Source organism: Bacidia gigantensis, assembly GCF_019456465.1.
Source record: "Bacidia gigantensis strain McMullin 20006 chromosome Unknown contig_246, whole genome shotgun sequence".
In the NCBI taxonomy this organism is placed as follows: Eukaryota; Fungi; Ascomycota; class Lecanoromycetes; order Lecanorales; family Ramalinaceae; genus Bacidia; species Bacidia gigantensis.
In genome coordinates, this window is record NW_025408602.1 from 928,903 (window position 1) to 942,261 (window position 13,359).

The 13,359-nt window shown below is 35.5% G+C and overlaps 3 protein-coding genes across 3 annotated transcripts; 1 reads left to right on the plus strand and 2 right to left on the minus strand.

Annotated features, from left to right (window-relative positions):
• Positions 1-4,623: 4,623 nt before the first annotated feature.
• KY384_005905 (uncharacterized protein) lies at positions 4,624-5,709 on the plus strand (the record flags this gene model as incomplete). Its single annotated transcript, XM_044814403.1, has 2 exons — positions 4,624-5,120; positions 5,172-5,709. The coding sequence occupies 2 exons, from the start codon at positions 4,624-4,626 to the stop codon at positions 5,707-5,709; spliced, it is 1,035 nt and encodes a 344-aa protein (XP_044668553.1).
• A 1,514-nt stretch (positions 5,710-7,223) lies between these two features.
• KY384_005906 (uncharacterized protein) lies at positions 7,224-9,620 on the minus strand (the record flags this gene model as incomplete). Its single annotated transcript, XM_044814404.1, has 4 exons — positions 7,224-8,750; positions 8,801-9,224; positions 9,432-9,501; positions 9,596-9,620. The coding sequence occupies 4 exons, from the start codon at positions 9,618-9,620 to the stop codon at positions 7,224-7,226; spliced, it is 2,046 nt and encodes a 681-aa protein (XP_044668554.1).
• A 1,173-nt stretch (positions 9,621-10,793) lies between these two features.
• On the minus strand, positions 10,794-11,683 carry KY384_005907 (uncharacterized protein; the record flags this gene model as incomplete). Its single annotated transcript, XM_044814405.1, has 2 exons — positions 10,794-11,559; positions 11,610-11,683. 2 exons carry the CDS (start codon positions 11,681-11,683, stop codon positions 10,794-10,796), a joined length of 840 nt encoding a protein of 279 aa, XP_044668555.1.
• Positions 11,684-13,359: the final 1,676 nt, after the last annotated feature.

The window sequence follows — 13,359 nt, forward strand, 5'->3', positions numbered from 1 at the left end:
AATTATTCTTCTTTATAGCCTAGTATAGTTATAGTATTTTATTCTATAGTATTTGCCTAGTTATACTTATTATATAAGGTTGTAATAGTATATTATTATCTTTAATATTATTACTATTATTATTATTATCTTTATTATTAAAATAAAGACTTTTTTTATAAAATAATTAAGAACCTTAATTATAGAATAATTAAGAACTTTAATTATAAAATGACTAAGGACCTTAATATAAATAAAATAAGTTTAGAAAGAATATATAATATATTAAAACTATTACTTATTAGAATTATAAATATATATATAAATTATAATTAAATATAAGTTAAAGTAATTTCTACTTAGAGTAATTTCTACTTTAAGTAATTAATAATTAGTAATTAATAGTAATTAATAATTAGTGATTTTTACTCTAAGTAATAAGTAATTATAATAAGGATATTACTTTTCTTCTTTCTTATTAATATCTTATTATAGGTATAGCTTTAGAGGAGGTCTTAGCGTAAGTAAATATTATATATAGTTCTAGATAAAATCTTTATAATTATTATATTAATTATTATTAATAGAAGAATCTTCCTTTTATTATTATACCTCTAGTATACTACTATTATATTATAGAAATTATATTAATAATTAATATATATATTATAGTAATTACTTAATCTTATATATTTAAAATTATATTTTAATCTATTTTAAATTATATAAAATAAGAAGAAGTTAAAACTATTAAAACTTAAATATATAATATAAAATAATATTAAAAAGAACTTTTATTAAATTCTAATAGATTTTTAATAAGGACTTAATTTTATAAATATTTAAGAGAAACTATAAAAAAAGAATTAACTTTTATTATAAGAAAGTAAAAATTCTTATTATTTAATATAAATTCCTTTATTTCTAATAATAAGTTTTTAAAATATTTCCTTACTCCTTAGTAAGCTAGATTACTAATCTATACTTCTATATATATAGTAAATTATAGTATAATATAGAGTTTATAATTTATAAGAAAATACACTAGGTATAAGTCTTAATAAGTAATATATATAATATAGTTAATTAATAATAAATTAATTTAAAGCTATCTAAGGAGCTATAATAGAAGTAAAGCTTTATACTAAGCTAGATAAGGCTAAGTAAAGCCTAATTAGAATATTCCTATCCTACTCTTATTATAATCTATAATAATATACTATTAAAATAATAAAAAATAATATACTTATTATTAATATAGCCTTATTTTTATTTATTTATATTCTAGCTCTTAAAAGAAACTATCTTAGCTTAATTTTCTTAAGATTTAATTAAGTTTTAATTAAGATTTAATTATATTATATTAGGAAAAAAGCCTATTTATTAGAGGCTATAACAATAGTAAGATTAAGTTAATTAAATTAAAGATTATATTAAAGGAATATTGTTACGGATCAGAATGCAAGCAGGATAAAATATCCCGATTAGGCTTAGCTTAGCCCTACCCGGCTTAGCATAAGGCTCTATTTCTACTACATTTCCTAAATAGCTTTATAATAAATTTATTATCAACCAACTATATTGTATATATTGCTTATTAAGGTTTCTATGCACTGCGTTTCCTTATAAATAGTAGTAATACTAAAAAGATTAGGTGTCGTTATATCCTACTGAATATTAGTGTCCAGAAATAGCCCTAGTACCTCAGCTAAATAACTACTAAAAACTATTATTATCTTTAAAATATTATTATTAAAATCTTCGACAATCCTTTAGCTAGATATCGTTATGCTACTATGTCTTCTTCTATTACTTGTAAACTTATCTTGCGTTAAGCTCGTTTTAAGACTTTTAACCTTTAGCCTTAAAATAGCTTAATTACAGCAGCTAATATAATAAAAGCAAGCTTTATTCGGATATATATATATGCTAACAGTATTAACGTTATATGCAACGACAGCACTATTTATTTATTATATAGTTTACATTAATATAATTGGTCGTAGGACCTAGCTATTTACTATAAAAAGATATACCTAAACTGCTTATTTGTTAAAGTTTATTTTATACTAATTACTCTTCTAGCTATATTATTAAAACTAATATATGCAGAAACTGTAGCTTCTATTACGTTATTACCTCCGGCTATACTTCTTCTAGCTTATCAAAATTAAAATCAAGCTCTTATATATTTAGCTTTTAAACCGACGTTATACTTTACGATTTCTAACCTTTACGTACGCTATGCTCCTTTTAAAACAATTAAGCCCCTATAGCTAATTATTTTACCTACCCTTACGTAGAACGACTTTAAAAAACAGTTTGTAAATAAGCCTCTAACTCCTCCAATTACGGCTTAAAAAGACAAGCTAAAAAACCAACTAATTAAAAAGCTTAAATACAATACAAAGAAAAAGTAGAAACAGGCTCCCTGTTTAAAAAAGGCTTTTAAGGCTAAAACCTATATAAAATGGCTTAAGAAATAAGCTGTTCCTATTCCTATTCCTGTCTACGGTTTATGCGGCTTGGAGCTTATCGATAAGTTTTAAGCTATTTCTAAACGATTTAAGCTACAGTTTTTTAGCTATACAGTTATTTTGCGATCTTGCAATTTTCAAATTCTTTGTTAAAAACGACAATTTCCTACCTATGATTTTCAATATTCTTTTCAACTAATTAGCTTCTGTTTGCTGTCGCTTTTTCTATGCGTTTAAACGCCCCTCTAACGTAATCCTCAGCCTAATTAGCTTAAACCTTACTGTCGCTGCAGCCTTTAAGAAAAAGTTCCTTAATATAATATAAGTAGTTTTTGCCCAAAACTTAAGCAAATTAAACAAGGATAATTTCTTTTAAAAGCTAGGATACAAATAGACAAAGATAAGGCTATATTTATAACGAGGACGTTATTTTTTGTTGTTTTTAGTAGCATATTGTTACGGATCAGAATATAAGCAGGATAGGATATCCCGATTAAGCTTAGCTCAGCCTTACCCGGCTTGGTATAAGGCCCTACTTCCACCACATTTCCTAGATAGCTTTATAATAAATCTATTATTAACCAACTACATTGCATATATTGCTTATTAAGGTCTCTATGTACTGCGTTTCCTTACAAATATATTAATATATAGAAGAAGTAATAATAAGTTGAAACTAATTAGTTAAAAAGAAATATAAAAAGTTAAAGGTAGGAAATTATTATTTTAATTAAATTTAAAAGTTATAAAATTATAAAATAATTATATAATTAAAAAACTATAGTTTAAATTATTTAGAATTAACTTAAAAGCTATTAATAAGCTCTAAGCTATATAAAGTATAGAAAGCTAGTTAATTCTAAGCTTAATAAGCTAGTATATTAAAAAAACTATATTAATTATAATATAAATTATTTAAGTAAGGATATAGTCTATAGAAGTATAATAGTAATAAAAAATTAGCTTATAAAGATATATAAATAAGGCCTATTAATATATATACTATAAAGGCTTATATATATAATATAAAGGAGGCTATTTTAAGTATTTACTTATATTATCTTATAAAATATCTTTTAATTAATTAGAAACTATAGTTTTATAAAATATAAGTATAGCTTATTTCTCTATCTTCTTTATATATATTTTAGCTTAGGAGGATATATTTTAAAGTAATAAGCTTAGAGGAGAAGTAGAAATAATTATAGCTATTTTCTCTATCTCTTTTATATATATTTAACTTTAAGAATCTAGCTTTTATAATATATATTTTTAATTAGTTAAAGCTATTCTAATAATACTACTTTTATTATTTCTATTATTTATATAATCTAGGCCTAGTTTAAAGGTTTTAATTATCTTAGTTAATAACTATTAATAGTAAGGTTTAAGTAAAAGAAAAAGTAGGATATAGTTTAGCTAAAGTTGCTTATTTCTTTATAATTTTTTAGTTAACTAACTTGATAAAAAGGTTAGAAAATAGATAATTTTTAATAGAATCTAGCTAAATATTAAGGTTATTAAAAAATAGAATTCTAATATTTAAATTAATTAATAATACTTAATCTTAAAGTATTACTACTATTTATAAGGAAATATACTAGGTACAAGCCTTAATAAGTAATAGATATAATATAGTTAGTTAATAATAAATTAATTTAAAGTTATTTAAAGAGTTATAATAGAAGTAAAGCCTTATACTAAGCTAGGTAGGGCTAAGCTAAGCCTAATTAAGATATCCCTATCCTACTCTTATTAAAATCTATAATATAATTTTATAGTTTTATAACTAATAATTTAATATTATTTATATTATTTAAAAAATTAATTAATAAGATTTTTTTTTAAAAATAAAAACTTTTTATAACTTAATTTAATAATAAGTTTTACTTTCTCTTAAAGCTTTAAACTTAATAAAGTAAGCCTAATAATAAAGTACTTAATAGGGTATCTTTACTAAGTTATAAAAGTTTTAATTTTCTAGCTTTCTTAGTACTATTATAGTAATAGCTTTTAATAAAACTATTTTAATATATTATAGTAGTAGATTAAGGCTATTTTAAGACTATATATTTATACTTTTATCTCTTAATAGTAAAATTTATTAAGATTAACTACTATTAGTTCTAGAGAGTAAGATAACCTATACTATTATTCCATTTTAGAAATGTCTTCCACAAAAATCAAACCTATGTTTAAGTTTCTTCCCCAAGGTGCACTCATCCAAGACTTCGAAGTTGCAGGCTGCAACATTGTTCTTGGGTTTCCCGAGGCAGCGCTATACCAGACTCCAAGTAGTTCTTATTTCGGTGAGACCATCGGACGAACAAATAACAGGATAGCGAATGCCAGTATCGCTGATGTGAATGGCAAGACCTATCAGCTTGCAAGAAACGATGGGCATCATTCCCTGCATGGTGGTTCAGAGGGATGGGGAAAGAAACATTTCAAAGGGCCATTGTTTGTCACGAGGCACGGTCACGAGAGCATCCACTTCTCTTTAGTAAGTCCGAATGGCGACGAAGGATACCCAGGCACCGTAGAATGTCGAGTGTGGTACACGTGTGGCGCCGAGAACGGCCAGACCATTCTCGACATCGAATACGAGGTTGAATTAACAGGAGACGAGTGTGGTGAGACCATTGTCGGTCTAACCAATCATAGGTCAGTCACCTGTCCTGATTGACGAAAGGTTCTACTTGACGGTCGAGCAAGCTATTTCAATCTAGACCCAAATGCGCCGACAATCGCAGGGACCCAAGTCACATTGACCACAGACCAGCGCCTTGATACTGATGCAGACGGCATACCCACTGGCGACATATCAAAGCATCCCGCAGTCCCTTCAAGTGGCATACCCTTTACGCTTGGGAAGGACAGTCCATCGTTCGACGACTGCTTTGTAATGGATAAGCCTTCACAGTCTTTCTTGCTCGATACACGTCTGCAGTCGTTACGCAAATTGGTTTCATTGTATCAGCCCAATACTGACTTGCACTTGGAGGTATTGTCCACAGAGCCAGCTTTTCAGCTCTATACAGGGGAAGGGATCAACGTTCCTGCACTATCAACAGCTGATGGGCAACTCGTGTCACCAAAAGGCCCGAGGGCAGGCGTAGCAATAGAGCCAGGTCGATATGTTGATGCACAGAGGAAAGAATGGCGAAGTCAATGTCTGCTCGAAAAAGGGAGACTTTGGGGTGCTAGGCACAAGTACAGGGCGTGGAAGGGACCACTCGGATCGGTGGACTGAAGATGGCTTTTAGAGTTGCTTTTGTTCTTAGTAGGCAACATAAAACTGACAGGAATGGAAAACATTGGTCTGGAATTGGGGAATTGTATCAAGCGTCTGCCAGGGTCGGGTCAAGAGATAGAAGGGGGGTTTTAGCTGTTCGAGCAAATGGGCTACCGTAGAAGAGATGACTCCCTACGGCCAGTCCGGAAAGTTCTAGTGCTAGGGTAAAATACGATGCTCTACTAGCTTACAGTTGCCTGCATTCAGCGGAAATAACAGCTCCCGATGTTCTTGTAGAACCACGTCTGCAATTTAAGAAAGGAAATGCTGCTTGTACCCTGATGATAAGCATTCGTAGACGAAGGATTATGGTACTAACATGAATCAATAGCAAAGCTATCCTCACAAATGGTTCGGGTTGTCTCTATGCTACTGATTACTCACGATAATGCTCTGTTCAAAGGCCGTTAGGTAGGTCAAAGCTTGACTAGCTTCACATTCTACATTATCCATGGATGTGTTGTTGAGAGTGAGTCAGCATGCGGTCAAAAGAGTCGCCGAAAGAGTCCAAGAGAAGCCATGTAAGGTAATACATTTCGACGTCTGTCTTGGCTCACTTGCGAGATGTACTGAGGTTTGCAAAAGGCTCAGGACAGTCGACCGACAGGGAACTTGTCAAACTGTTCTCTATGCTCTGCAAAGCGAGTCTTTATCTTTAATGCGACCTTCTTATTATTCCACCCTTTGCGACGTGATGCTCGAGAGCCGAGACGGAGATTCTTTCACGCTGAAATCGCCTTGCTTCAATGGATCGTCCAATATACTTCAAGTTGCATTGTTCCTTCCGCCTGCAATTCAGCGACTTGATGATTCCTTGTCTCAAAAGCAATTTGGCGAGAATCGCAAGGATAACAAGGCCTAATGGCCCTTTCAATGTCATTCTCCACATCTTGAATATGCTTGTAATCATTAGTTACGGCTGTAATTTGATTGGCTTTGATTACGAGGATCTGACTTCTTTGACTACATCTCGGTCTTATCAAGACTTGATGGCCATGGCCTACGCGGGTTCAAGGTTGAGCATTTGGGGAGACCAATCTCATTAGCTCAGTATATCCCGCGGTACATTGATATGCCGTGCGGTCTCTGGACCTCTGTATAGCTTTATGCCTTACTAATGGGAAAGATGGGCCGTCGGAGCTGCACAACCTCAAGAAGCTCTTATGAGCGCGCTACGCAGGAGAGGCTTGCAGCCGCTCTCAGGCGCTGTCTTTTGCTAATTTCTGTGGCGGGCGTTCTGTGCAACATGTGCAGCAACCGACTGATTAGTTGCATAAGGATCAAATCTATCATTCTACAAGATTCGAGACTTTCATCTAATTCGATGCCGTTCCCATTTCAAGGAGTCGATCGTCCTGAGACCACCTTCTAACGCTCTTTGTGTTGCAGGTCGAGTAGGCTTTACTTTCTCTTCTTCCAGTAGGCCTTGAATTACCACTCATGGAGGCACATAATTTAAGAAATGGCTTCGATTATTCTTGGTAGCCTAAATCTTCGAGCTCCTTTCTGACAGCTTCTTCGGTGTCCATCTTCTTGATTTGCGTCCCCTCTAGTATTTCACCACCAGCTCTCCTCATCCTCAAATCATCGATCGCTCTCAACTTCTTGAGCAACGCCCTGATTTTTTTGTCATGGAGGCTGACACCTCCACCATCTCCTGCACCTGGGATTGCCGTAGTGCCTCCTCTCGGCGTTGCAATAACAGTGTCTTTGACCTCTCCTGCACGTGGCAACCGTTTGTGAGATCCAAGATCTGCTTGTCGCGGCTGTGGGCTGGTCTCTCCGATAGCTAAGGGTTTTGGTTTCTGACTTCCGTTTGCTCCGTCTGCTCTGGGTGGCCGACTTGGAGATGCGTGAGCAATCGTCGTTTCATCTGTTGAACTCGCAATGTTGACACATTCGGGCGTGGGGTCTTTGGCCTTCCTTGCATCTCTTTTTTTCTTGTTTTTTGCCGCCGCTTTTGAGAGATGCTCGTCGTCTACCGAAACATTTCGCGTGAATTGTCCATCTTTATCAACCGGATCCGCGCCGGGAACTTCCCGCCTTCTGGCCTTTCCAAAATTGCTCATGCTGATACCCTGCGACAAACTTCCATTGCTAACATAAGCCGCACCACCCTCGTCCTCCCTCTTGAAGGCAAGGGGGGTGATCTGGCCTCTAGCTCCTGGTGGTCGGTAGGCACCCGCCGCTTTGACTGGGGTTCTCACTTTACCCATATACTCAAGTACAGATGTATGTGGGATAGGCAACGCGTCTGGGGTGTCCGAGAAGGGCGAAACCGTTGACCGAGGTCTCCAGATAACATGATAAAGCTCATGTAAGTCCTTCGTATACATTAGTCCACCTCCAACGTGCCAGATCTTGACCCCATTGTCGACACGAAGTCGAGGACTCGTTGTCGCAGTTAGGATAAACTGGCCATCAGGACTCCACTCGCAGACACTTGCATTACTAGCCTCAATTGCGCAGATTTTGGTGTGATCCTTTTCTAAGTCATACACGTCCATTTGGCCAGCTAGATTGCCAAAGCCTGCAACAAGGACGAGTCTTCCGTTGGGCGAGAATAATATTGTGTTACGTGGACTAAGGGGGAATGTATAGGTCGCTTTGGCCTCAGTGTTGAATAGAGTCGTCTTCGCGGGCATATAACCGTACACTACGCCAAATTCTTTAGAGTTTGGAGACCACGTCACGTCGTGAATAGGCCCATCTTTATCTGTGGCACGCATCAGCGAAAGATGACTTCCTTTTAGATTGCCAGAGAACCTACCAAGCCCTATCCTCGAATCAAAATCGCCCTCTGCGCTGAGTAGGTACAGTGTCGTCTCACCATAATAACTCTTCCCAGACTTGTCTACGTCGGTTTGCGCCAGGACTATCAGGCTCGTGCCATCTTTGTTCCATTTTAGCTGTACTTTATCGCCCTTGAAAAAATTCTTTTGTGACATTGGCGCAGTGAATTGGGGAACACCAAAGATCTTGACTGATGCTGGGAGGCCCTGCTGATGTTAGACACATTGGATCCTATTTCTGGACTACATCGTCTTACTTTGCGTTCCGGTGTAAACACAGCAATGGCGGGATTATGACCCGATGAAATGGCAAAGTCTGTAAGTCCCTCCACACGTAGCTTGTTCCAGACAATTGCAAGATCACTGCTCTGATAGAAGTGTACCTCATTGGTGACTGCCCGAGCACAGTAGAGCTCATCGTGGGTGTATTGCAGGTTCCACCCCGTTGCAGACTTTTGTACAAAGCGCCCGACGACGTTGCACTCACTCCCCGCGACATCCTGGCTGCCCTCAACCACTCGCCAAACCTTTAAATTCTTAGTCGCATCACCGCAGTCGTCTTTGGAGGGTCTTTCCCATGTGATGATATACGTTCCGAGGGGCGAAAAGCCGATCTCGAACACGTTCTGCGTTGGCAAGATAGCGGCCGCGGCTCCCGTCGATGTCTCTGCTACTGTTACCCTATGATTTCGTCGGTCAGCAATGGATCGCAAGTTTGACCTTGAGCTTCGCTGTACCTGTCTGGCAACGCCCAGGCAAAATACCGCCCGCACCCGGAGTAAGCGCAGCATCTGATGTTACCCTCGGAACTTTGAGATTAGAGTCAGCCAATGGACACGGTCCGCTTTGGTCTCACAGCCTTTCAAGTCAGGTAATTGTGACACTTACGGTTCGAACCCCTGCAGTGCTTCGTATGTGGGCGGGCCTTGTATTATACCAACGTCTTTGGGCGTCCGATCTGGAAAGCACTGTGCATCAGCTCCGATCCCTTGTTCGACAATCACCTAAATGCTGATCGCAGCCGACCAGATATCTTCGGCGCGGATACCTACACGCAAATTGTGTTGGGCTGGCCATGACTAGTGAAAGTCACAGTCAGAGACACTCATCCAATCCTATGCCGACTATAGCAGGACGAGGGTGGCCGGCGCAAAGCAAAGGAACGACCGGAACAAAGATCACATCAATAATGAAGCTTTCCGTTGTGGAAGTTGCTTCCTATGATCGTGCTAGTCCCGAAAAAGGCTAGATCGCTTTGCGGCTTTTCTGATAGCACGCCCGCCCCGGGAAGTCGTATTTCTAAGTTTTTGGGCTTTGTCACTTTGTGTCTATCCGTTTCATTTGCCTTTAGGAATTAGGTAATTACTATTTTACACATATATATATATATACACCTTATAATATATATATACAAGTCTTGTGCCAAAGTTTTAGATATTTGAAAAAATATAGTTTTTAAAACTATTTAAAAATAGATTTTACTTTTTACTTTATACTGTTTAGGTTCTTTATTTTTTAAAAAAAAGAAGAAAATTTTCTATTTTCTATCTTAAGTAATTTATATAAAGAATTAGAATATATTATCTTTAGGAATAGTAGGCTAATTATAGACTATTCTCTTTTTTTTAACACTTAAAAATTAAAGATTTTCAAAGCTAAAAGCCTTTTTGAAGTAAAAATACTGGCAACCTGGACTTTTCGGTGCAGACCCTCTGCAGGATCCTTCCAACACCAATACACCAAGGATCCCTAGCAGAGGGTCCGTTTATGGAGACATTGTGGAAGTGCTCAGCTGTGGGTCTTGAATGACAGGACGCGACCAAAAGCCTTGAATAAAACCGCCGTTCAGAAACAAAAAAACCCCCAGAATGCCACATTTTGTGGGGAGGAAGTACTAATAAAACTTTCAGGAGACTGGGAAAAGCTCAATGAAGATTACCAGAATTTTCTTCTCGGACTCAGGAAATTCAAGGCAAGTTTGGATGCATCAGATGCTGTTCAAGTTCAAAGCGTTGGTGGTTCTGACTTTCGCGTGGTTTTCCCCCTTTTCACCCCTTGTCATAATCAAAGGCTGTTTTTACTCGTGCTTGCTCCTTTGACTGTGACTGTGGTGGAGCATTTGCGTGAATCGGTGCAGTTGTTCTTTCAAGGCCTTGTCCTCAGCTCAAGTGACAACGTCATATTCACATCATTATTTGAAAGGTGGGCCAATGACTTGCAGGTCTTATCTGAGGCGACTTAGGCAAAGAGCTACTTGCCTTCAAAAGAGAATTTCCCTAATGCTCTGCCCACGACTGGGCTACCCAACCCTTTCCCATTCATGTCATGCATAGTTTCGCCGATAATCCTCTCTGCTTGCTCCTGGCCACCCGTACCTGCGGATCTTGCACTGTCCAGTCTGCTCCTGGGTTTTGACTCCGTAGCGCTTGTGCTAGCCCAGTCTCCTCCGTTCATACTAGAATCCTCGACTCCTTCCATGGGACTTCCTGAACGCTCCGATCGCTGTTTTGTGTGCCTCGCCGCCATGGCGTTACCGAAACCGGACGGCCGAGCCAAGGTCGAAGTCGGTCCGCTGAGGCTGCTGCTAGCTGCCTCTCCAAAGCCAACCAGGCTCGCGTTGCCGTCGTCGCTTAGCCCCGTGCTACTGATACCGTCTTCAGCATCCTCACTCATTTTGTCGGCCGAGTCGGGCACACTTCCGCCAATGCTGCCTGTGGCCGAAGCACTACCGACAGTGCTTTTGTAAAGCAGGCCTCCATTGTCGAAGTACCCCTGTTGCTGCTGATTCTGGCCGTTTCCTTGCCCAACGTGCTGCTGAGCGCCCCGTAAAGTCGCAACACGCTCAAGACCAGCGAGCCGGGAGATTCTATCTGCTCGTTCCGCGTCTAGGGTGTTGGTGGAAGAATCTGAGGCTGAGGACATGTTGTGCGCATGCCCGTATGATCGTATTTTGCCCCGCTCTCCCTCCTTGATAGCAACCGTGCTCAGTTGGCTGATTCCTGAATTTGGGGTACCTCTATCTTAGTCAGTAAGAGAAGCAAGCCGTGCCATCTATCGAACGCTTACGGGCCAAAATCGGAAGGTGTGTCTGAAGGCGGGGGCGGGAGATTTAAGAGGTGAGGGCCGGTCATAGCGGTCATCGTTCAGGATTATCTAACAAAATCGTGCGCAATGCTTCACTTTGGGTCGACCTTCCTTCATACGGATTTGCAATGAGGCTCTCCTCTGAGAAGTCGAAAGCTAAGTTGGACCCGAGCAGCCTCTTCGTTTTCTCTTCAATGAATAAAAGCGTGAGAAGGAAGGAATCGGGGAAAGGATCGATCGTTAAAACCAAGGTCATAAAACGCTTTGTGTTGTGAGGTTCTTTGTTGAATAGAATTGGTGACTGACCTGCTAGCCCTGGTTGATTGATTGATTGATTGATTGATTGATTATGTCATTGTAGTCGCCGTGAGGCACAGGCTATAATTGGCCTAGGACTAGTGTCTATTTAATATAAAAGCGGACTAAGGAGCATAACAAGGCATATTTAAAGTTATTATTTCTAATAGAAGTTTATAAACTAGTTTACTTTATACTTTAATTACTGCTTAGCTTTTAAGCTAAATAATAGTTTTATTTAAACTTTTAAAGTATTTATAAACCTATAAACCTTAACTCCTGCCGCTATCCTATACCCTTGCCTTTATTAAGATTAAAAACCTATAATAGTACTAGCGCTTAAAACTCCTATTAAAGCTCTTTATTAATTATATTTATAGGTTAGCTAAGCTTACTAACTAGCCTAAAAACTCTAAATAAAAATAAAAATAAAAATAAAATATATTAAGTCTATTAAAGTATTATTATATATTATTAAAAAGTATAGTAAACTATTATAGCTTATACTTAAAATATATTTAGTTACTTAGTTTACTATAACTAAAAGTTATATAAAAGAAAATCTTAATATTAATTATTTTTTTATCCCTTTTTTAAAAGATATAAGTTAATATAAATCTTAATATAAAATATAAAATAAAACTTATATAAAAAGGGCCCTTTTTTACTAAGGGGCTTATAATATTTATTAGACTTTTTAATTTAATAATTATTATTAAAAAGAATTTAAAAAACTAATTTATTAAAAGAATTTAGTAGCTATTTTAATTATATTAAAATTACTAAGAAAATAAGTTATATTTATATTATTTAATTTTAAAACCTTTTATTACTCCTCTATAAAAACTACCTTAAAATAATATTAGAAATTTTCTAGAAATTATCTAGTAAGGGTTATTATTATATAAAGGATAATAAATAGCTTATATTTTATTTAAATAATATTTATATATTATATTAAGATATATAGATTAAATATATAATAGAAAAAAATAAAATAATTTTTAATATAATTTATATTTAATTATATATAATAGAGATATTTTATATACTAGCTTAATTTTAATTACTTTTTAATATACTATTTAATAATAATAAATAAATACTTAGTATATATATTAAAGTAGCTTATATAAGTATAAAAGTCTAATAGTAATTATAAATAAATATAATTTTAAAAGATAATTAATACTTCTTAAATTTATAGTTATATTAAATATATATAAAATAAGATAATAATTATAATTATTATAGACTATAATATATAATAATATTATACTAAGTATAGATTAACTATTAAAACTATATTAAGACTTTTTTAATATTTTATTATATATAATATTTATTTAATAATATCTTAATAATATATAGATAACTTATACTTTCCCTTCCCTATATATATATTTATACCTATTTACTATATAATATATTCTAT